We start from the raw sequence: 25,217 nt of genomic DNA on the forward strand, positions 1-25,217 counted from the left end.
ATGCTGTAAGATCAGCTTCCATAGATTGTGTCTTTGTAGGTGCTGCTACAGAGCAAATGATTCTTATTGTATTACTAGTTAGTATCCCAACTTGTGATATTTTTCTGTTTCAAATAGAGACCTTGTAAAGAGATAACACTTTTTAAAATTTGTAAAAAAATAAGAAGAAAAGTTTCCTTGGGACTTTTGAATATTTTCCCATAAAAAAGGGTAAAAGCTACCTTTAAAAATTAGTCTGGTTTGTGTTTGCTCAAATGCAATCTAGGAGTTGTTATTATTGGTTTTGATTACAAAAGTGTATCAGACAGAAGATAAACTTTGGTTAATTTCCCCCCTCTTATAAAAAAGTTGAATTTAGGGTTTGTCATCTTAAAGAAAAAAAAAATCACATTTGTTGCACAATTATGAAAGGCACATATAAACGACTTAAAGAAGAAAGTCCACTTTCCAATCTTAAACTGATTTAAATAACAAAAGCATTCCAGAGTATTTTCCACCTAAAAAAAACCAACCAACCAACCAAACAAAAAAAAACCCAAAACAAAACAAAACAAAAAAAGAACAAAAATTACATATAACCAAACAAGACAAAAAAGTGGCTAAAAAGGCCTTTTTTAACTTTTTTTTTTTTTTCTGGAGTTTTCCGTATTGTTTTCTCCATCATTATGGCTGCATAGGAAGCAATATTAAATACTACAAGATAAGAAATATTTTGATTCATATTTTCTAGACACTATCAATGCAGAATGAGGCAATGGTTCAAATATTTACTATTCCAGGCAACTTCATCATGTTTTTCCTTAATACAACATGGAAACAGAAGTAACAGAGAAAAAAGAAGAAACAGTTCAAAAAGAAGATCAACAGCAGAAGTGAATTCTTTTCTTTGAGGTAATCCTTACTATGATGTTCACAGCTGCCTTAGTGGGTCTCAGGTCCCAAAAGTTGTTTTCACTCTTCTTCAGGGGTCTCCTGCCTTGCTCAAAGGAAAGAACGGACACACAGGCAGCAGTTCCTGTGCCCAGGTTTCCTCTAATTGCAACAGGCAGATCTTTCATCAGGAATTCAAGAATCAAGCCGTAGAGCCTAAGCAGAGACTAATTTATTCCCACAGCTGATTGATGGCTCCCGGCTGTTCGTGGATAGGAAATCATGTGCAGTGTTGAGGCCGGTCCTCGGCCCAGTTCTCTGCAGTGTGAGATGCTCCGATTCCACCGCAGGTCCACGCCTTCAAACCTGGCTGGCGCCCAGATCATCTTCACTGAGCTTTGTTCCGCTGCATGCTGGAAATTGCAGCCCCCCCTCCTCCCCATGGCCAGGGTCATCTGCCCTTGAAAAATTTAATTTTTTCAATGGAGGCAAGAGTCAAAGTTATATTGAACTCGAAATCCCCGTCGTGGACTCCTGTCTTCCGGAAAGCCCCACCTGAAGTGTTGTTTTCCCAGTAGTGATGCCAGTGTCCTTTGCTGTCTGCTCCAAAGCCATACACACTCACCTAGGATGTAAGACAGAACTAGTGTTATAGACTAGAAAGCAGTTGGTCTTCATCTGAAATGCTGAAGAAACTCTCTTAATTCTCAGTGTACTTTAGACAGCAGCACCTGAGTACATCAGTGATGTGCCAAGCTCTTCTACTGCATGACACGATGCAACCAGAGTAATGGCCCAAGGCCTCATCAAGGGTGTTACATCCTAAGCTATGCTGAGACACCACCATACCTGGGCTCAAAGAGAAAAGGAAATTTCTGTCCATAATTCTTGTTTAGCAACATGAAAACCACATTCCTACCCCTTAAGCATGATGTTTGAGAGATCAGTGGCTTGGGATGGGAATGTCTTTTTTAGCTGATTAAGGCCACAGAGGTTGAAAAAAATTTTGGTTTGGTCTTAGTCTTCCAAGTAATTACCTGTGTTGACCCCACTTACATACTTAATTATACGATACTTGCAGTTACTTCTGAGAGAGATGGACAGTATGTTCCTTGTTTGTATACCCCTACAACCTTTCCTCTCACAAAGGCTCATTTATCAATGGCTATGCCTGCTGTCTCCTCTGGTCGTAAAAGTACAAACATCACAGTTGATTTATTTAAACTCAGAGTGATGACATGGCTGGGCTTGAATGGGTCATAACCACAACACGAACTCCCTAAACACCCACACGTGGACCCACCCAAATATGAGCTGGTTTTAAGTCATTTTTGCTAATGTCAGAGCCCTGTTCACTGCCTGCTCACCAGAAAACTGGCTCCACCCAAGCACCTATCCTTTCTGCTGGGATCATGGTACAGTTTCTTCCAGTATTTTTAGGAGTATTTCCACCACCTTTCTAAGGTGCAAGACAGTCCTGGACGACCAAAACTCTTTCATCAGTAGATCTGTGTCCAGGACAGAGATTTTGCCAGCACAGTGATTTTTATCCCCCATACTGACAAACCCATTCTTGCAGGATTTTGTAGAGCTGACCTGGCCTTACTCTATCTAGCTGAGTCTCCAGTGACCTAGGAGCACTTTACACCACTCAAACAAGGGAATTTCCTCAAGGAAATGCTGAAGCAGAGACATTTTCTATAATCTACTGTATAAACCCTCGAGCTTGAATTTAATAATAGACCAGGGCAACAGCAATGGCTCTTAGTCCTTTAAGAGCTGGACAAAATATAATCGAGACTTTCACTAGCAAGATGGGCACAGACACCCTCCATGTTTAGATGTCTTCTGATACCAAGTGGAATCTCTGTTTATGTTTAATTATATTCTCCTGAAATGCATCTTAAATGCATCTTTGACACTTGTTGACATTAGAAAATCCATCAGTCAGTGGAGTGTGTCTGCATGTTACTGAGGAGTTTGCATTTGTTTGAAGAAGTAAATGGTAGAGAAGGTGGAGAGGGGGCAACAAAGGCTGAGTGAGTGCCCAGGGGTTGTTCCTGGCTCTTCCATGTGATATGTCCTGATTTTCTATCCACATATCCAAAACACAGTCAGACTTTACCTCATCGCATACATGGAGAGCAAATATCAAAGAGAGGAGGCCTGTGGAGGGATATCTCCCATGATGCTCGAGCCAGTTTTCATAGATGTATTTCATGAAAGCTGGATTGTAAACCAGGATCTAGGCAAAATTGAAGTGAAAGACTCATTAGTAAAATGCCCTGGGGAAAAAACAATTGTTGCACATTATTCTTTATGGATGCTGGGATAGGGGAGTGGGTAAGAAAGGAATAATAATTATTCCTTGAGGGCAGGTGAAAAGGAAAAATTAAGTTCCATATAAAGTGCATTCAGGAACATTTCTCATGTACTGTTACATATGAATAGCCTTTCCTTGGTCTTGATATTCCACCTGCTTACACTGATGTAAATCCTGGTGATTCCTACTGAAAGCAACAGGTATGAAACGGCACAAGGGAGATGAAAATTAGATATTAGGCATTCAGCTCTCCCTGGGCTCTGGGAGGATGGAGTTCTGAGCAAGGCAAGCATGAGATACACATTTCATAGAATCAAAGATTAATTTAGGTTGGAAAAGACTCCGAAGATCATCAAGCTCAACCACAATTTGATTGGGAACATAGGAGCAACTGTGTCTTCTGCACAATATGCCAACCACGTCTTGGTATCTCTACAGGTACAGATCTGAGGAAACCAAGGATCAGGTGTAAACTGTAAGAAAGCCTATCAGGCAGTGTCAGCTGCTTTTCCCCTGTTTCCAAAACCATGTGTTTTTCTGTGCTTTATACTTTTTCTTATGAGACGTAAAATGCACTTGATTTTCTCCTGGGAAATTATGAAGTTATCTCACAGAGATGGAGCACTTAAGATCAGACGTGAGCATACAGTAAATCCAAGGAATGGTGGTATCCCTTGGTTTCAACACCCTCCCTTGAATGAGGCAAATAGAGGCTTATCCCTCTATGCTGCGTTTTTAATTAGAGTGACAGCATTTCAGTGCCATCTATTTAGCTGCAGGGCTTTTCCTTTTACAAAGTCAGAAGTTAATTGCTGATATTGCACCTGTGTGTAATCGCCTCTTACAGGGTGTTTTGCACTGCACGGTGTGGGAAGAGATACAAGCCTCTCCTCTCCCCGTTTGGGAAGCTTCTGTGCATCACCAGCTGCACCCTGGGCTGCTGCTACTCAACAACACACCCTAGTGCATCTCGCAGGGGTTTTGCAGAGGTTATCATGTTCCTCACAACAGTTCGGATGAGCTAGAGGATTATTTAATGCGCCCTAGAAGTCCATGGTTTGAAGCACAGGGATATAAACTGATATTAGTTCAAGGTCTCATCTGAAGCCTTTGGCAAAACCTGGTTTCTTGAATGAAGGGTGTGTGCTTTAATCCGTAATTTTAATGCTCTGGAGCTAATGTCATATTTTACAAGCTCTTGAGACGTCAGATGCCTGTACTCCTTCTGAAAATCAGCCTCTCCTAAGGCTGAGAGGGTGAGATTTTTATTTTGCTGGAAGCTCTGTGGAAGATGTTTTACCTCTCCCTACACAGCCTCCCTTGGTTATGTCCTCAAACCACGCAGCTACAACAGAAGTCTTTGCAGGGTGGCTTAGGGTCCAACATGGGAATTAGCCTCCTGCCTCATGGGAAATCCTTCCTCCAGCCTGTCACTGTACAAAGCAGGGAACACTCCCTGGTCTGTGCTATCCTCCAAAACATGCTTGAACATTGCCTGTGAGACCAGTAATACACGTGGAACCAAACCTGCATGGACATGGCCTGAGCCCAGTCTCCAAACTTGTTTAATTGGGTACAGGTAATTATTACACCTTAGCTGTGAGCTAAGAGCCTACAATCAGGAATTTTCCATTAGTTTACAAACTCATAGTTTTATTTGTTCAGAGTTCACTTAGCTCCTTATTACAAGGAGCAGACCTGGGAATGAGAAACATCCCTGGCGTTCAAATAGTAAAATGATTATAAAAAAAACCCTCCAAAATCTCTCCACAGTGCCATTACACCCAAACAACTGCAATGGATGGCAACAGAGCTGCTGCTGTGGAGGACAACAATGCACTTTTAATGTCCCTGAGCAGCTCCAGAGGAAGTGATGCAACCTTCAGAACAGTGTTCATACTATGGTATAATCACAAGAGCAATATCTTTCCAACCTCAGTTATTTAGTGGTTGTTCTATGGCCTAAATGGCACACTGGAGCTAAATCTTTAGCTTAGCTGAGCCTTGTAAAGTGTCTGTATTTTGGCTGCAATTTTTTATGAACGTCAAAGACTTGTTTAGATTCTTGCAGTCTCCTAAAGAGGTAAATGACCTACAAGTGAATTAGCAGAACGTAATGCCCAAACCAGCATCACTCACCTTTTCTTTTTTGACTTTGATTTTCCGTGGAACTGGAACATATGTGCTGTTAAAAGAAAAACAAAAACAGCAGTAAGATAAATAAAAGCCCAACTTATTAATATTTTCAAGTAATTCCAAATAAAAGATATTCTTCATGTACAATAATAAATTCAAATTATTTGAAAGTAGTGGATTCAAGAAGCTGCTGTAAAATGAGTCTGCAGTTAAGTAACACAACATGAAAAGAACTGAGCTGTCACTGAAGAAAGTTTATAGGAAACCATTACATTATTAAATTTTCAAACTAATTATTGACAGTAGGACACCAAAGATTTAGTTGAGAATATACTGCAGATTCAATACCACGTGGAGCTCGAGAGTCCTAATTCTTGAATCGTGACTGTTGCAGTCTTTGCACTTTGAGGATGGGAATGACTTTCCATTTGATTTCATGGCAGAAAAACCTTTTCCCACCAGGGGGAGACCTTTCCCCTCCTAATATTTGGAGGTACCTCAGTTCTCAGAGTCGGTGGCAGCAGAGTTCACCACTTCTGTGGTTCTGTGCAACTCAGCATTCCCAGTACACAGCCCCTCACCAGCAAGCTACTCCCTTCCTCCCCAGGGCGATGCTGAAGGCTTCCTGCAGTTCCCAGCATAAAAATTCCAAGTCATACCTTATGACAGGATTGAAATCACGAGTCATGACTTGAAAACAAAAAAAACTTTTATTCCCCATATCTCATGCACAGCGTGTGCTGGCATTGCACAGTTCGTCATGAGTTATGTAAAAAAAAAATCTCCCTGAGTTGGTTTCAAGTGAAAAAATTCTGGTGAATTGGCCTGATAATTAAAGTGTATCCCAAAATGTACTCTGCATACTTTTTAGATGGATTGTGGTAAATCACCAAAGCCATTAGTTTTATGTAAATATTTTCATTTGGTTTTTGGTAACTACAAGGCTCCTGTCATTAGTGTTTTATTTTCTTTGGACCATGGAACATAAACACTTTGAAACCTCAGTCTAAACCTTCCCAAACCAGTGGTGACCTGGCAATGTTCTCGTCTCCTTAGGTACTTCTGGGCATCCCTGACCTGCAATCCCTGCTCTAGGCTGGATACACTGAGGAAGATGATGGGTGGTTCCAGCCCTCCTGAGAGGTGGGACAAGATGCTAATGGGGAAAGGGATGCTGATGCAGACTTCTTGATCTGCTCTCAGCAAATATGCCCTTGTAACTTCTTTCCATGCCTGACCTTGGTTAGCAAATCAGTAGACATAGTCTTGGTGATCCCATGTCCTTTTTGTGGTTATGAAGACAAAAAGAGCTCCTTTCAGAAGAAATACCCAAGGCCTGCTGTCACTTGGCTTCAGAATTTCATAAAAATGCACAGAAAGTATTGGCACAGTGATAAAGACCCAGGGCATCCAGGGAGTGAGTGACCCAGTAAGTACCACACAGGAGTGAGACAGAGTGTCCTGTGATGAAGGCGGAAGGAATACAAAAATAGTCTTTGCCAAACCAAGTGGAGCCTTTTTTTTCCACTATGCAGAGTTCTAGAAGACTTGCAGAAGGCAAGCTAAGGCAACTAGGCTAAATATATGACTGATGAAGGCCTGAAGGTTTCCTATCCCTGAAAGGGCTTTTCTTAGTCTTTTCTGGGGTAATGCTTAGTCTTAGAGAGACACTTTAAGATGGGACATATATAAGTCAAATGGGATATGGCTCAGAAAATCATTCAGCTATCAATTCAAAATAATATTAAGACAATCTGCAGTTTAGATTTTGGGTTGAACTGTAAAAATTCTTAGTATATCACTGGGAGGAGAATATGTTTAATTCACAGGTTTTCAGTTTTAGGAAATTATTCTTTCATTTGAATGGAATACAGAAAATTAAACCCTGTATAAAAGTCTAACCAATACAGGATGTTTATCTTTTCTGACTTAGATTCTTATTAGCCTAAACTCAGCTGACACTGCGCAGCCTGTGCACAAAGCATGATGACCAAGCAGGTCGCAGAAGGGAGGTAAGTACTTTTTTTCTTCTAAAATACCAATTTTCATACGTATTTTATTTTTATTTCCTGCTTCTCCCCTTTAACAACATACACTGAACAGTTTCCTTATACACAGTATCTGACATTGTGTGTTTAATGCATGCTCATAGGTTAATTCTGCTAGCCTAAAATTATGTTACATATATTGCTATGATTTGTGTGCTTATGATTCCCTGTTTTTATTATTCTAGAATTATACCAGCTTATTAATTATGCAATTTCCCTGCTTTGAGTATGGAAAAAATAATAAAATACTGGTATTTCTTCCATGTGGTTAAATACTCACACATTAATTTATACCAGGTGCTTAACAAGCCCATGTATACAATCTACTTATATAATATATCCTGTAATTTATTAAGGAAAAATGTTTTCCCTTTCATGTGCTGTGACTGCATTGTAGTCAACCAGTTATATCTTCCTAATAGGCTAAGGGCTTACTAGACTTGAAGTGCAAACCTCAGAGTTCAGAAAGTGCCTAGAGCTTTCTCCTGGGGCAGGGACAGGCAGTAGACAGGCAAAATGTGTGCCCATGTGAATTGCAGAACCATAGAATCATAGAATCATTTAGGCTGGAAAGACCTCTTAGATCACTGAGTCAGAAGTTGAACCAGCACTGCCAAGTCATCACTAAACCACGTCCCCAAGTGCCACACCTACATGTCTTTTAAATCCCTCCAGGGATGGTGACTCCACCACTCCCTGGACATCCTGTTCCAGTGCTTGACAGACCTGTTGGTGAAGAAATTGTTCCTAATGTCCAATTGAAAACTCCTCTGGTGCAGCTTGAGGCCATGTCCTCTGGTGTTATTGCTTGCTACCTGGGAGAAGAGACTGATGCCCACCTCACCACAAACCTCCTGTCAGGTACTTTCAGAGAGCAATAAGGTCTCCCCTGATCCTCTCTTACCCCAGACTAAACAACTCCTGCTCTTCCAGTTGCTCCTCATTAGACTTGTGCTCCAGACCCTTTCCCAGCTCCATTGCCCTTCTCTGGATGTGTTCCAGCACCTCAATGTCTTTCTTGTAGTGAGTGGTCCAGTCTCCTAAGTGGGCTGATTTTTTCAAATTATAAGGGTATCCTGAGGACAGATTTTTTCCCCAAGACAACTTAAGACTATTTAGATTAAATGCTGGTGGTGAAAAAGGTAAAAGGAAACTAACCCAGATTTGTTACAAGTTAAGAGAATTTTAATAAGAAGTGAAAATAGTCTAAAATGGAAATGTGAAGAGAGAAAAGAGGAAAAAAAAAAAAAAAAAAAAAAGAAATGAAACTTAATTTTTTTTTTCCATCAAAAAGTTTTCCTTAAAATTGCAGAGTTGGTCTTATGCCCAGTCAACATGCCCAGGACATACTTTTCCAAGCTGTAACTGTTCTGAGACTTTGAAATTGGGAAAAAAGTTGAAATGACTTGAAATACTTCTCTCTTGAATCAAGTAATCTGATCTGCTCTTTTTGTCTGTGTGTAGCAGGGTGCCACCAAGTAATCCCACAAGGCTGTGGTTTTACACCAAGCAGATAACCTCATACACAGTACAAATGTCACATACTTCATTCTCTGGATTAGGAAAAGCCAGCTTATGGGAAGGGAGAGAATCTGGCAGTAGGCGTCCAGCAGAAACATGCATTTTGATCACATTTCTAATTCTGGTGCTACCATATTAAGCAGGACAACCTTTTCTTCTGACAGCACTCACAAAGAAGTACAGGAGAATAAATTCCACTGTGGCACATTATTGACAAGTAGAACACTTGAATTTAAGGCCGAGACATGCAGGTGACACACAGAACATTGTCTCCTCTGCACAGTTCTTAGTCACATTCCATCAGGAAAGATGGACCAAACTCCTGGGCAACCCATCCAGGGGATAATGCTGTGGATGGGGCACTAAATGCTGCGGTCTGGGTCTGCTCTCACTGCCTCAGGTGAGAAACCTGCATACACCTCTCCCTCCTTGTCCTCTTCTGCAAGTGGAATATTATACGCTGGAGGACCACTTGGCCACTGAAGTGTCTTGGGTGGGATAATCCAGGTGTCTAGGACCACCTCTAAATGAATAACCCACCAAAAACTCGATTCTGCAGATGGCTTTCTGATGGGTACATGCTGGCTGCACTCACTCTACTCCCAAGGGACCAGAGGCAAGGAAGGATGGGCAGAAACCCAAAATGAGGCACTGAATCCAAAAGCTCAGGAGGTTTCTGCTCAAACTGGCCACAAAAACTCCCCTTTTCATATCTCTGAGAATACTGTGTGGGGTTGTGAAGAAATGGGTCTTGATCTTTGCCTCAATGACTGCACCATAACAGTAAGCTTTTCCTAGAAAGCAAGAGTTCAGAGCTGAACTCTGGTTTGAGAGGGTCTATAAGGAACCCCTAGGCCTTATCAGAAACAGGGATTTGTCCCATGTAAGCTATGATCTCCTACAGCAACATGAAGTATGGAGCTCCCACCCCTTGTGCCTGCCCTTACTCACAAGTTGATGGTGCCTGTGGTGAGAGCGGTGACAACCCAGCGCAGGTCCAGGGTTTTGAAGGGGATCAGGATCATGCTCACATTTGCTGCCAGTTCTTTGTAGCTCTCAGGATAAACAAAATGGTGAGTGGTCTTGCTCCCAACATCTGATTCGTAGCCAGCAGTGGGGGCACGGTTCATTCTGCAGCCAAAAAGTAAAAAGTGAGAAAGTGAAGAAGCAGAAGAGGAATTAGGTAGGTAAAAACACATGTGAGTCTCCACAAAGTCATTTGCTTGAGGGGTAGGAATATGCTCCTATGGGTAAAGAGAGTGCTGTATACAGGCTCTTCACACACCCTTGAGAGGGTGTTGGGGTCCTCAAGCAAGCTGGAAAAATCATCACCCATGTGGATAAACAGTAAATGAAAGCTCAGCTTTGGTGTGGAATTCCTTGATTGAACAGGAGTGTCTACCAAGCAGGTATATCTCTAAGCATACTCCTGATTTCCCTTTACAGTCAGCAGAGAGCTGAATAAAAGGGTGGTGAGTCCAGGAGGACATATTTTATCCTAAAGCTGCATCCTCCAGTTGGTGAGAAAATCAATGCCCTGAAGTACATCACTTTGACTTCTCGCAGTTTCTTTCTCCCCATCTCTACAGGTGTATTTGAATGTCTAGGATCAAGGTAATAAAGTATGTTATGTGTGAGGAGGAGCAGCCAACATTCCTTATGGTTGTCCCATGAAAAGGCATCAAAACCACACTGACAAATACAGGACCTGCTGCTGACCCTTCATGTACTCAAACCTTGCTTTCTAGTGTTTCATACATCTACTCAGGGTGACTGTGCACACAGGGGAGGTGCTTTGGGCAACCCTGGGGTAAGTGCATGGAGATCTGCCCAGGGCCACCAGGGCTCAGTCAAGATGTGTTGGCCAAACAGGGCTACCCCACCTTATGTCAGGTATGTCAGGAACGTCAGGTATGTCAGAGAGGGGTTTTTTGAGCTCAGGGGGTTTTGGAACTGCAGAAATGCTTTTATGCTTGTGTTCACTTCTGAAAGCAAATCTGGGAAAAACATCACCAATTCTTTCCCCTGATGCTTTAGCTACTTAGTGGTAGAGATTTGCATATTTCTGTGGTGCAGCAAAGTGCAGATCAAAGATCCCCAAAGCAACTTGCACAAATCCATGGTACTGTGAAACACCAGGAGAAATCCTTCATCTGTCTCTGGGCACAGTAGGTTTTTTCTGTAGTGACAGTAGCTCAGCTCCTGGTAGAAGCACAGGGAGGACAAGGAAGGATGTAGCTGATGAGGTGATGAGGAGCATCGTACATCGCCAGGTAATATACTGCCCTGGCTGCTGATAACAGGGGAGGTAAAATCTGTTTAGCAAGTCTATGCCAGGCTGTGTTATTGCAGTGCTCCCCCAGGCAAATTACTTAAGTTTCTTCTAACTCCCTATAAGGGAGTTATTAGCGTAGGCAGAATAGCCTGGCAGACTACGTGGGTTTCTTATTGAGTTCCCTGTTATTGGCTTCCCTGCCAGAGACCCTTATCAGTGTAGAAATACCAGCAAAGCTTGAGACTTTCTATGTTTCATCTTGAGATTAGTCAGTTGAAGGTATAAAACATGGGCATTCCTTCCATCAGACAAAGACAATGATGACATCTTAGTCATCTTGCAACCTTGCAACCTGCCCTCAGGTCTGTGTACCTTTCCTACCACCCTCGGTGGGGCTGCCTGTGCCACACGGCAGAACGCAGCATTCCCACCCAGTCTCAGCAAGAGGGACTGAGCAGGAATTTCCTTTCTGCCATGAAAGTAGATAGGTATGCAAATAAAAGTGGGCTGGAACACGCTGTAAGGAAATGTGTTCCCTCAGACTCCCTGGCTCTTCCTTACACTTGCCAGAGCACGTGGAAGTGAGTATCAGGTCACCAGAGATTTTGTGCTTGACGCACAGAGGGGTCACCTTCTCTGCACCAACTCCCACGGTGAATCCTAAAACCTCGCACAATCCTTTCAGATCTGGCTTAAGTTTGCTGAAGTATAAATCCAAGACTGGAAGGTTCAATTTCAAGTCACAGAGAGTTCCACCCTTGCCAGGGATGAATGGCTATGGGAAGGACAAGGTTTCAGAGCAGAACGTGCACCTGAGTGTGTTACTCTTTAGTTATTACTTTAAGTCAAGCAAAGCCTTTTCTGCATCAATCTGGAAACATCAGCCAGGCAATATAAGAAAGTCCACACAGGAATGAGACAGTCTCCATAGGGATGGGCACAGAGTTTGGCATAAATGCACCACAGTTTCCCACATTTGCAGTTGCCCCACATTTGCAACCTGTAGGACTAATGTTGAGGGCTCTCCCTTTCCCTTCATGGATCTCAAGACCAGGTTGGCTGCCTCTGCCCTTGGGGAGGTACTTTTGCAGTGAGCAAGACACGCAACTGAAAGAAGCAACCCCTGATGTGATTTGCTGTGAACAGTTAGATGTCATCTGAAGACTCTATGGCATGTCTGAGTCACATTGGAAGCCAAGGTGGCTTAACAGTTCAAATAGTGCTTATCCTTTGTTGATTTACTCTTGGTTTCAGTGCACAGCTTCCTACTCAGTGTTTTGTTGTTTCTGAGAGTATAATCCCACTTGTGGTATTTTCAATCCCTCCCTTTCTGCCCTTTATTGCTCTCCTAATTGCACTGTACTGACAGCTGTGGTACGAAAGGTGGACAACACTTGGAGATTAACTTAGGTAGTCCAGGAATCTTGGCTGCCCTCTGGATGATTAGCTCTGCTTACCTAGTTCCTGCTTGCATCTCAGTGGGACAAAGCAGTCAACCTTCATTGCCTCAAAAGGGAAAGGCAATGTGATCCTTTAAAAAGTACCTGCAGCCAAACAATTGACTCTTGTCCACTGAAAAGTGACTTTGGCTTCCCCACTCCACCATTGCTTAAGAATGAACCAGTGCCAGAAAGACAAATCTGATACAGTAAGTTAAATGTCTAAAAGATCATTTGTGGCTAATAGCTGCATTTTTTATTCAAAACTGACAATTTCTTTTTCATCTCTGTTTTTTTAATGCAGATGAATATGGATGATGCAGAACAAGCTACAGTATCAATACCTATTAACACTTTTTTTTTCCAGGCTAAAACATGGAGTCATATCTCCGACACACATAGTTTATATACCTGGAACTTAGATTTGATTTAAGCAACAGACTTCACTAGATAGCCCCTGAAATCTTGTTTGCTCACTTGTCCCCCAAAATACCAGTGAATTTTAGACAACAACAATCTGGACCTTTTGAGGGTTTTACTCACCTGAGCACAAAGTCATGGGAGTCAATATCTTGGCCATACTGCGACTGCCGGAGGTTCCCAGAGTTGCCCACGACAGCGCATCGTCTGCACGTGTAAGTACCTCTGTCCTGCAGGGGATCCCCATCCCCAGGAATGACCCCAAACAGTTCTGTAAGAGTAGAGTTCAAATTCCTTGGAGCTTTCTCTGCTTGCAATTTCTGTTAGGGAGAAAAATCACTCCAGATTATCAATGCAGGCAGCTTTTCTGAGAGCTAGACGTAGCTTCAAATGTCTCCTCAAAGATCATTCTTGCACCCACCTGCAGGCACTGCTTTCTGCAGTGGGTTGGGAGTCAAAGTGGGAAAAAATAAAGTAAAAACCACTTCCCATTAACTTTTTTAACTTGACTCCCCTTTTCTCCTCTATCTCCTCAGATTCCCTCACCTTCTCAGACTCTCTCTAGCCATGAAGGAACAGATCATGCATTCTCTCCGAGGCTGGTCTTAGCAGAATTAATGTTCCTCTGGTATCCATAAGCCTACACTCACCCTGGGCCAGGTATCTTCTGGTAGGACGTGTATAAAGTCTTTAGCTCTTCTAAAAAGGACAGAAAAGTCTCAGGGAACTTGATGGAACACAGATATGGCTTATATCCCATCCACGTATTTTGGCATATGCCAGAAGTGGGAGAGGGAGATGGGAAGTCAAGTGTGAAGGAAGCAGCTACTTGCACAACAGAAAACTACAGAGTTACAGAAAACTAACAGAGTGAGCCCTGAGGGCTGGAGATGTAAAATCATCTAAAAAAAAATCTCCAGGATGAGGAAAACCACACGGACCTTGGTCATTGTGTCTGTTGCCATGGAGGGAAACTGTTTTGTAGCAGCTCTGTGGTGCATGGTGGAAACAATGGCTGGACAGGGAAGGTACAGGCAAGGTGCAGGGTGGGTGAAGGTCAGACACTCTTTTTCTGGGGATCAGCTCTCTGAGGTCTACTAAAAAGTCTGGAGGCACTGGCAGGCTCGCAGACACTGTTGCCCACCCTATTGGCGTTACTTCCTTGCAAGCTTACAAAGAGAGAATGGCTCCAGCACTAAATGGGTCAAAAAGGCTCTGTCTTGCTCTGCCAGACCAGGGCAGGGAGAGACAGGGAGGGAGAGAAGAGAAACACCTTTTCCCACGACTCCCAGGAATGGCCTGGAGGAATTTGGCTTTAGTTTCCAATGTGTTTCCCTTGGCTGCACCAGGAACTGTTCATTTGTCCTCATATCTCACTCTCTCACACAAACAGATGTAGCACTGTAATTTTTGTTTAAATTTCCATGCTGTCTTCTTGCAGAATGTTATTTGCACTGAAATGAACAACAGGTCTGTGGAGCTGAGAGCTACAAGATGACATTAAGGCCAAGAACTTGAAACAAAGAAGACAAAGACATTTTGCATCCATAGACTTAATCTTCCTTCTAATCCTTCTTAGTCTATATACTTGTATATGGACTGCAGAAGGAGATTAGGATGCAAGGTAATTAGGATGTCCAAACAAGTACTGTATTAATGACCACATATATCACTGTTCAATTATTTAAGTTAAAAGGTTATCTTCCAAATTCCTGTCTGATGCTACAAACACATGGCCACATATCTAAACTCTCGTGTATTCTTTGTGAATCCAATCTTACCTGATATTACTCTGAATCTGTGAAAAACAGTGTTAGAAAGCCTTCAGCCTTCAAAATAATTGGAGACTTCATAGATGTCATAGAGTGTAGTAGCAGGTGTATAATGTAGTAAAATGTGATCTTTCTTAAAAAAGGAACTTATTTTGAGTTATTTTAATACATATTTGCATACACCCATGTATACTCTCTCTTTATAAAGGTGAGCTGACTTTTAACTGTATTTAAGAATGAAAGGCAAAACCACCAAAATCTTGTTCGTGAACTGATTTTGCCTGAGAAAACTCAGATGTGGAAGGTAATTTTCAGAAAATTCTAAAATTCTGCCTGGGCTCCCTTTTTAGGTTAAATTGCCTTTTCATCCAGAATGATAAAATCAGAAAAGGAAACGACCTGGAGTATTGGTGCATTTTTTATTCATTAAAATGGTGAGAAACATCCTGGATAGGCACCTGAATTTGCACAGCACAGGCATCTGCCCTTCTGTTTCTCTACACTGCTGTCAGTATAGAGTAAGTACTGCAGCCAAGTTGAAACATGGGCACCAATATCAGACTGAAAGCAGGACACCATCATTCTACAATTCCTCAGCAGTGCACAAGTCCAACAGGAAAGACTATTACTAATGTTAGAAATTCTCTCAGTGACCTCAAATAGGATGGTGACCTTATTGCACTATGTGCTGGACATTCACACAATGAGACATCTGTCCTTAACTCATTTCAAGTCCTCTACTTAAATTTGCTCAATGCCTATCTGATTGAACTTTACTTTTCAGGCCTAATCTTCAACTAACACTACTCAGTCTTTGATTTTTCAACAAAACAGAGAAGAGTAGGAAACACAGCTGGTTAACTTCAAAGCATATCCAACTTCTAAAAGTTCAGATCTAATGCACAGCCAATGCCTTATTGCACAATGTTTGCTTGGCTTTCTGAAAAAGACCATTTTAATAGCATTACAATTACAAGCTTTTTTTTAATAGCATTACAATTACAAGTTCACTTTCCCACACCAAATTTTTGTCCTTTTTTTTTTTTTGAGTAATGTAATTATTTTTTTTTTAACAAAATCTAACTTTTCCCATAAATCAACAGAAGCACTGGGTGAAAGTCTGTCCACCCTGTGTGAGGCAGTGCCATGTGGCATTGCTGGGACAGCATCCTCCCTCCAGGAGCTGTAGGTGTGTGACAGGGAGATGTGTAAGGATACAGCTGCTATAAGTGGCCTTACATACACTGAAATACCTGACCCCGTGTCCTGAGTGAAGTGGCTGTTTTTTTCAGAAGCCTGTGCAAGCAATATCTCTGTCTAAAGAAGCAGTTTAACCTCTTGCCTAAGACCACCAAGCATCTTAACCCACTTTGTGTCCATATATAAAATATCAATGGATCACTTAACTCTCCAGCTTCCCTGCTTAAAATATTTGTCCGGCACTTGAGAATTAACTCTTCACCTTAGGTTGTTAAAAACTGGGAGTTCAGATTGAGAAGTTTCCTAATCATCTTCAAAGGGAAGATGTTATTTAAGCTGTTATCCAGCCTTAGAAACTGCCCATTTCACATGCAGAAATTTACTAGCTGGATTTGCATCTTCTTATTTAAAAAAAATCAAGCAAGGAAAAAAATAAAAAAAAAAAAAGAAAAGCAAGAAAAAGAACCCTCAGAGTTTATGCACTTATTTTCTTTGCCCATAAATGGCTTTCCAAGGAAGAGCTTGCTCCTTCTCTCATCACTGTGCACACACTCTCATTAAGGATGGCAAGGGATTTGCTGCTTTTATAAACTGCTCAGAGGGCTTTACTGATCTCACTGGTACCATCACATTGACAGTTATTGCAAGAAGTGATACCCACAAACTTGGCTAACGGGGTTGCAAAGGGAGAGTGTAAATTCAGCCAAGGCTGCTCAGAGCTAATAGCTTGGAACAGTGATAATACAGCTGCAGTCATAGAATTATAGAATAATAGAATGGTTTGGGTTGGAAGGCACCTTAAAGATTATCTGGTTCCAACTCCCCTGCCATGGGCAGAAACAGATCCCACTAGATCAGGTTCCTTCAAGGTCCATCCAGCCTGGTCTTGAACACGACCAGGGATGGGGCATCCACTTCTTTGGGTAACATGGGCCAGTGCCTCACCACCTTCAAAGGAAAGAATTTCTTCCTAATAACTAATCTTAAACCTACCCTTTTCCAGGTCAAAGCTATTACCCCTTGTCCTATCACTACATACCCTTGTGAAAAGTCCCTCTCCAGATCTCTTTTAATCCCCTTTGGGTACTGAAAGGCTGCAACAAGATCTCTCTGGAGTCTTTTCTTTTCCAGGTTTGACAACCCAAACTCTCTCAATCTGTCTTTACAGGAAGGGTGTTCCAGCCTCTGAGTATCTTCCTGGTCTTCTCTGGACTAGCTCCAAGAGATCCACATCCTTCTTACATTGGAGCCTCAAAGGAATCAGGAGAACCTCAAAGGAAAGCTCTCCTGGTGCCTTTGCACCCTGCACAAACAGTCATGTTTGGCAGTATATTAAATACATCAAAATCCTAATTTATTAGCAGGTAGAATAGATTGGTGTGATGCTGATGCAGGTAAAACATGGATCAAGGCAGACAGGTATAGGTGTGGGTCTGGCAGAACTGGTGAGGCATCACTGCCAGCACACAGCCAGGCAACTGGGGGAAGTTGGTGTAGCAGTATCAGGGTTTGTGGCTTTTCTAATTTTTTTTAAACTGTTTTTAAGAGTTTAAGAGGGAATAAAGCCCCATGAGAACCTCTTTTGCACAGCTACTTATTGCCTTGCTGCAGCAGTTTGGAGGCATTAACACTCATGCAACACTATAAGACATTATACATTATACGAAGATTAATCCCGGCAACCGTGGTGGGGCAAACCCAGGTAATCTCCATTTTGCAAGCTGAAGGAGATGTTAAAAGGAAACCATCAATTTTTAAAATTCTCCCTTGTTTTGGAAAATATGGCATCACTATTTTTGTATTTAATGTCCTGTAATTCCTATGCATCAAAGATTTGGAAGGGGAAGAATACAGACTCTTTCAAGAGCCTGGTCTTTGTTCAACAACTCGTGTCATCAAAAAATTTACACTCTAAAATATGAATGTATATGTGCATATATTATGTAAATAGCACACAATAATATGCATACGCCAAATTGTGTGATTTCCGACTCCCATGGCTCATATGAATCACCTCTACACTAGTCTACAGTGTCAGACCATGCCTGTACAAGCTCTGTGTGTCCTTGTTTCTGGCTTCAGGATGTTTGCAGCTCAGGAGAGTGCACCACAGTGCTCAGAGAGACCTGTGAGCTTGGACTACCTTCACATCCATCTGTCCTCACTATAGGAGGAGCAGCTCCAGCCCAGCTGGACTTGTGTGGGGGCTGTCAGTGGGGGTAAGAGGTAGTCTAAGGTCAGGTTCTTCCAGTACAGCCAAATCTGGTCTAAATATCATGCTTCCAACCAAGCAGTGCAGTAGCAGGTGGGACTGGCACGTGGCAGGTAGTGGGAGCAGAGCCTGGGACTTGGCCTGGATTTGGTACCACCTTCTGCGGAGATCTGGTAGCTACACACTTCCTTCAGTGTGCTGAGCCCTCTGTGTTGCCTTCAAAGTGTCACCTACAGCATCCCAGTTTTAAAGAAAACTTTTGGTGATCAAAGTGCTTGGGCATATTTTCTACAAAGAGCATTGAAAATGCATGACTCAGGTGCCAAGTAGCTCTGCTGCTGTCTTAAAAATAAGTGCAGCTTCCACAACATCCCCAGGGCACGTGTTGGGTATGCCCTTTTGTTCACCAGCTGGTTAGCAAATTTTAAAGCCATTTATTACATTTTTTCCCACAAACATAATGATTTAAAACTAATATTTTCTTTTAGATACACCAATAACACAGCCCGAAGTGCTGAACTATCTTCCAAAAAAAAGAAGGCAAAACTCTCAAATATCATAAGACCCAAGATAAAAATTGCTATAACACGATAGTTTATGAACAATGTGCTACAGATAAGATTGCTAGGAAACTCTGAGCCTGAATTTACTTATCACACCTTTAATCCATCAACCTCAACACATTTATTTTGAATTTAGAACAGCATGTTCTGATCTCATATTTTTAATACTTTATGGCCACTAAGAACAATGCATCCACCCTGAGAACAAAACAAGAAAACTATAAATAAGTGCTGTCCTGTGCTACAGCATGTAATTCTTGGTATGTTTCCTTATATATGGGTTACTAAATTTAGTGAGAACATCCACAGCATTTGTGTCATAGTAAAACAATGGAAAACTTGCAGGTGAAACAGCTCAGGGAGCTGGGAAAGAAAATATAAACAGAAAGGAATGTATCAAGTAACACCAGGTGCCACCTTCCATAACACAGTCCCTGAGAATAAGATGAAGGTAGAGAAGAGAGACAGAGGAGGTGAGAGACAGGAAGGGAGGGAAGGAGGGAAGCAGAGAAGGAGGAAGGAAGGCAGGAAGGCAGAAAGGCAGGAAGGAAGGAAGTTCTAACAAAATGATTACAGCCTGGAGTGTTATTAAGGCCCAGATCATCCCCCAGAGCAGAGGGCTTGAATTCAGCTTCAAGTCACAGAGAACACAGAGCATCTGCAGTGGTGTACCCAGGACGAGAATTTGGGCCATTATTTGCTACCAGACAAAAGCAACGAAGGCAGAGTTTATCAGCTGTGTAGATTTAAGCAAATGAAAAGCAATGAGCAGTCCTGACAACATCCCCCTTGTTTCTGTGAACACAGAAACAGCCAGGTGCACTTCCAGGTGCTTCTCCAGAGCAGCCCTGCCCCGTGCAGCAGGATGAGCTGCTGCAGGGATGGTGGCACTGACCTTCTCTTCCCTGCTCCTTCCCACCTTTACAGGTGGTAGCACTAAATCCAGTATGGACAAACAGCTTTATTCAGAGCAGACAGGAATATTTCCTTCCAAAAGGCCACGTTCTACCAAGATGAAAGAGTTTAAGCCATATATTCTCCAAATAAACCATGAAGCAGCCTGGCAGCCATGTGAAGAGCTGTGGGCAAGTGAAACAACCCCATTCTTTGGCCCCAAATGCCACTTTGTCTCTAATACTGATCATTAGTCTCTGAAATCAGTCCTCACTGTCCTAGCAGTGGAGGGATACTAATGCTGCAGGACCATTTAGATGAATAACATTCACATGTTCAGCTCTGTAGTTAAAGAAAGAGGGAGGGCAGACCAAGCTTGGTAGACGGGCAGCTCTCCAGCAAGAGCTCTGCCTGCATTTAGTCCAAACACATCCCATGACAGGAAAGTCACAGCCATGTAATTAATAACTCCAGTGCAGTCACCATCACCTCAGAGTCTCAGTTACAGCACAAGGAAACCACCACACTGTCTGAAGGCAGTTCCTGAGAGCGAACACAGTCATTTCTCCCCTGAATAGAAGTTTGAGCAATCTCAGGTCTCCTCATACCTCATCTTTATGTACAAATATAGTAAAAAGTGACAAATTACTGCATTGGTAAAGCCCACAAGAGTAAAGCATGGCCTTGAGTAATGTTTTCTTAAAGACTGGCTGAAATCTCAGAATCACTTTGAAGATGAACCTAAAAATGAACAGCGAAAAGGGAGTGTCATCAGGATGCACCTGGGAGTTATTTACTGCAGAAATGACACTGACTGTCTTGAAAAAGCTTAACCAAAACAACATGTACATTAGAAATCAGCAGCAATGAGGAGGTGAGGCCACATCGCCTGGGTTTACCCAAGACCATCTTTCAGAGGAGTCAGGGCACTTTCTCCATATAACATAGATTAGGGCAAAGATTTCCAGTAAGCTACTGACTTCCAATACACAATGCAGTTTTGGGGGACACCAAAAAATTTCACACATCATGGTTGAAGATAGAAAATGTCTAGAAATATTAAAAGATTTATATTTACCACCTGAAAAAAAGAGAATGCTTTGATTTTGTATTCTGAAGAGGTATATTCCCTTTGAACTTGAGCTGAATTAGAAAAAAAAAAAGGAATGAAAACACTAAAATAGGGTTAGACAGCTCTGAAAACTAACGAAAAGCTTTTATTTGGGGCAGAGGAGGGGAAACTTGACTGTTCTGAAAGTCACTGTTTTTTTCATTTTGCTGAAAAAGAAACAGACCGCCCCCAAAAGAATCTGTTTCAGGTTGAGCTGAATTTTTAATGCACTGGTGAGGCCACACCTTGACTTCTGTGTTCAGTTCTGGGCCTCTCACTTCAAGAAGGACACTGAGGTCCTGGACTGAGTCCAAAGAAGGGCAATGAAGCTGGTGAAGGGCCTGGAGCGCAACTCCTTTGAGGAGTGACTGAGAGAACTGGGGTTGTTAAGCCTGAAGAAGAAGATGCTCAGGGGTGACCTTATAATTCTCCACAACTGCCTGAAGGGAGGTTGTAGCCAGGTGGGCTACAACCCAGGTCTCTTCTCCCCGGCAACTAGGGTTGGGATAAGAGGACATAGTCTAAAACTGCGCCAGGGAGGCTTAGGATCAGCATTAGGAGGATTTTCTTCACAGAAAGGGTGATTAGATATTGGAATGGGCTGCCCAGGGAGGTGGTGGAGTCACTGTCCTTGGAGATGTTTAAGGAAAGCCTGGACATGGCATCAATGCCATGGTCTAGTTGACAAGGTGGTGTTCAGTTGTAGGTTGGACTTTTCTGGAAGGTCTTTTCCAACCTAATTGATTCTGTGAATTCAGATATGGCTTCCCCCCTCCCCCCCCCAGTTTCAATACAAGAAGGAGAATCACAAATTTAGCAAATTTAGACTTCTGTACTGAGTGTCCCAAGCTTTTTCTTCTTTTTTAAAATTTCTTGTTTAAATCAGTGAGTTCTGATGCAGAATGCAGCATGGCTTTACTTGGGGTGCTATGCAAGCAATCCACTAAGCTCAATTTGGGGTATGCTCCCTCCTCTGAAAACTGCCAGTTGTTAGATCAGCTCAGGTCCCTGGTGAAATCTCAAGCCAGGGCAAGGGGAACTAGGACCTGAGCTTGCCATCTTCCCTACTCACAACTTCAGCAGAGCCTAGCTAGGAAACATGGGGATCACAAGGAAAAAGTGTCTGGAGGCCTCAAGAAAAAATGCAAGCAATGGGAAATCAGAGTCATGGGCAATAAGTCATGGGCACCTTCAGTGAGAAGGTGAAAGGATACAGCACCTGGAGTACATAAGACTCATAGCAAAAACAACAGTTTCATCATAAAATGATCATATCATTTATACAACAATTAAAAATGTCAGAGTTCAGTGGCATTTCTTTTTCACCGGTAAATGCAACAGCCAGAGAAGTGAGAAGTGATAAATCCAATGCAGCCTCATTCCCACAGCACTTGACATTCCCTCCAAAACCTAAACCACCCCACTGCAACAGTGGGTGCCTGTTGGAAAGGCCCCCTCAGGGTGCCATGGAAGGGTTGAAAGCCCTGGATTCAATAACAAGGGTTGTGATCACCACAAGACACCAAGCTGGAGGCTGTTGTGTGTTCAAAGAAAGGCACAGGGGACTGTTTTTCCCAAAGAGGAGGAAAACAAGCCCAATACAACTGTGATTTCACGGAACTTGTGCTTTAGTTGCTCGGCAGTGCAGGCCATGAGTAGATCATTCAATCGAGGTCTTGTTTCAAGAGAACATAAAAGGGGCTTTTATTGGGTAAAACATCAGGATAGATCTTTTTGCCTTCTGTGCTTTTTGAACAAGGTATCCACTAGCTTTCATGGTACTTGGATCAGGCTCCAAGGGTGGTTGGACCACCACCCTTCTCAAGGATATACTGGGGCTGCTCCTTCCCAGCAACCCACAACCACCCATGTGTTTTCCAGGCCTGTTTTACATCATCAGCCATAATGGAGAATGTTTTCATACGCATGGAATTAATCATTTTGCATTTAATCCTGCTAATTATTTACACATCTTATGGTAGGGAGAGCCCCAGGAGAATTATACATTTCACAATGAGTTTGCTTTGCTACCTCGATGGATGGCAAAAAGCCCATCTGATGCAAAACCAGACGGCTTATGAAGTCTGGCCTTTCAAAGAGAAGGAAGAAAATGGCAATATTGACATTTGCAAATTCTGGATTTACCACCTGACTCCGTCAGGGACTTTTCTAGCTTGGAGAATGCAAATGTGAACTCCGAGCCCCTCCGAACTAAACAGCAGCACAAACACCCAGTTCCTCCCACCTCTGCCTTCCTTGTCAGCTGAGACAGAAAGTGCTTCTGGCAGAAACCCTCTCTTGCTATCTGCTCAGCATCACTGGAAGCCTGAAAACCTGTGACTGTCACCCAAACTCTGGGCTGTATCCACACCTCCCACTTACCAGCCACCACCTGTAGCTGTCTTCTGGGATCAAGGCATTTTGTGAGGTCAAGAAGGGTTGCATAGTAGAATTAAATCTCTGATCGAACCAGAGGGAATGTCCCATCTCCGAAATGCACGTGCGACAGCTGCAAAGTCTCGTGGGGTACTTGAAGAGTTTTTGCACTTGCTCTGAAAACTGCACGACGAGATGTCTGGGATCCCAGGTAGTCGTGGTCACCTGGTGTGTGTAGTTGAGCAGAAACGACGTTACTGTGATGAGCAAAAAGGCGAATGTAAACATTTTCACATTTCTCCTCCTTACGACAACCATCTTTCCCACTCAGGTTCTGCCACCGCTGCTGACCAAGTACAATGTAGGGTCCAATATAAGGCAAAAAGGAAAGGGTGCAGCAGGCACTGGTCAGTTACCACCTCAGGCTTAGTCTGAACAGGCTGACTCCAATACCTTCATCCATAAGGGAAGAAGCTTTATCTTTCCCAAACGGGCTTAAAAAAGGCAAAGCTGAGTATTTCCTTTCACCTTCTCAGAGCGCTTCCAAGTTCCTTCCACGTCTCTGTGTCCTGCTGCTAGCCACTCCTGATGAGAGTTTAATGGAGACAGACCCTTGACTTTCCGGGTACCAGAATTTGTAAAGGGAAGCAATATCAGCAATAAAATTCAGGTTTTGAGCATGAGGGTAACCCATACATTAAAACAGGCAAATTGTAGAAAGAAGAGGGTGGTTATTCTTTTTCTTGGAAGTTAGTTCTTGAGGGATTGGATCATCTGGGGATGTACATCCCATCAGAGAGACATGCTTTGATGTCCATTTAAGCCACGGAGAGCAGTTTGCAACCTAGAGACACACACAAACAAAAAAAAAAAAGAAAGAAAAATAATTTTCAGATTTATTTTTTTTTTTTTTGCATTCCTCCCAACCTTTTCTCTATGCTTTTCTCTGCCCATCCTGAAACTTCTGATCAGCTCAGAGACCTGAACAAAGCAGCAGCAGCAGCTTCCAGGTCTGCTCTGGTATTTGCATAGTGAGAAGTTTCAGGGTGAAATTTCGGAAAGGGCAGAGCATCGACCTGTGGACATTGAGCCTCTTTGTATTGAATCAGCCTCCTTGCTCTGCTCTGGCCTTATTTGAATTACAGTTTGTAGCTATTTGAATGGCAATGACTCACCACCTTCCTTCAGGATGACCTTGATAGCCACAAGATATGCAGCAAAGTATTCATAACTGAGAGCAGCTGAAGAAAAAGCACTTGGAAAAGGAGGGAGGAGCAGGATAGGGAGAAAGATGAATTGCTTCCTTTCTCTTGCTCCTCTCACCCAGCTTAATTTCTTAAGGATAGGAACTGGACTTGTGATTCAGAGAAAGCCAAGCAAGAACAGCCATCATGTCCTGGGACAGAGAGGGGAAATCTAAGTATAAAATAGCCTTTGTTTCACATGGGTTATTGCTGTTTTTCCTGCCAAGGAAGGGTAGGTGAGGGCAGCCTGTGGTCTCAGAAAGTTCCTATGAGACCCCAGGAGAGAGGTGGAGAGGCATGAAGCTGCTTTGGGGATAAAGAGGAAACCAGAGCTGCTCTCCCTTCCCCTCTTGGTGCCCTGGGCCCAGCAGCAGTGATTTAAACAAGATTTTAAAAGTAAAAAAATTATCCCTTCTTCCCACATTGCCGTTGTTTTGTGGAAAGAAAAACATGTTACTTTTAAAACTCTGGAAATTTCTTCATGAAGTCTCAAAAGTGCCATTGTTTAAACACTGTTGTTGTTTTTGTTGTTTTGTTGTTTGGGGTGGTTTTTTTTTTTTAAATTAGATAAAAAAAAAAACACAGAGAAGCAATTGTGTCAGAATATGTCCAAATTATGAACAAGCAAAAGTCCAGTGAGAGAAGTCTCATTCACTGCTAAGCTGCAGGCTTCCAGCCAACAAACAAAGAGCAAAACTGCAACTTTTACCATTAAACTTCATTATTTTAACCCATTTTGTGTGCCACATTGATGCAGGATCCCCCTCATTGCATCACTCAAATGTGATGCTTATCCAGACGTGGGGGAAGAGC

The 25,217-nt window shown here is 42.5% G+C and overlaps 1 protein-coding gene across 1 annotated transcript; it reads right to left on the minus strand.

The window, feature by feature from the left end:
* Nucleotides 1-563: 563 nt before the first annotated feature.
* Nucleotides 564-24,161, minus strand: ST3GAL1 (ST3 beta-galactoside alpha-2,3-sialyltransferase 1). The gene is made up of 6 exons (XM_027901386.1): nt 23,167-24,161; nt 13,156-13,352; nt 9,850-10,029; nt 5,333-5,378; nt 2,996-3,115; nt 564-1,495 (listed from the first exon to the last, which is right to left on the minus strand). The coding sequence occupies exons 1-6, from the start codon at nt 23,476-23,478 to the stop codon at nt 1,322-1,324; spliced, it is 1,029 nt and encodes a 342-aa protein (XP_027757187.1). The 5' UTR covers nt 23,479-24,161; the 3' UTR covers nt 564-1,321.
* Nucleotides 24,162-25,217: the final 1,056 nt, after the last annotated feature.

Source organism: Empidonax traillii, unplaced genomic scaffold (genome assembly GCF_003031625.1).
Source record: "Empidonax traillii isolate 1590-97213 ecotype Southwest subspecies unplaced genomic scaffold, ASM303162v1 scaffold781:size518241, whole genome shotgun sequence".
Taxonomy (NCBI): Eukaryota; Metazoa; Chordata; class Aves; order Passeriformes; family Tyrannidae; genus Empidonax; species Empidonax traillii.

What these genes read in the sequence shown, in the direction of transcription:
- ST3GAL1 (XM_027901386.1), bottom strand. Translation starts at nt 23,478, where the DNA reads ATGGTTGTCGTAAGGAGGAGAAATGTGAAAATGTTTACATTCGCCTTT. An exon ending in TCCCATGACTTTGTGCTCAG is followed by an intron (nt 10,030 to 13,155) that starts GTGAGTAAAACC and finishes TTTTGGCTGCAG; the next exon opens with AATGAACCGTGCCCCCACTG. An exon ending in ACCACAGGCACCATCAACTT is followed by an intron (nt 5,379 to 9,849) that starts GTGAGTAAGGGC and finishes TTCTTTTAACAG; the next exon opens with CACATATGTTCCAGTTCCAC.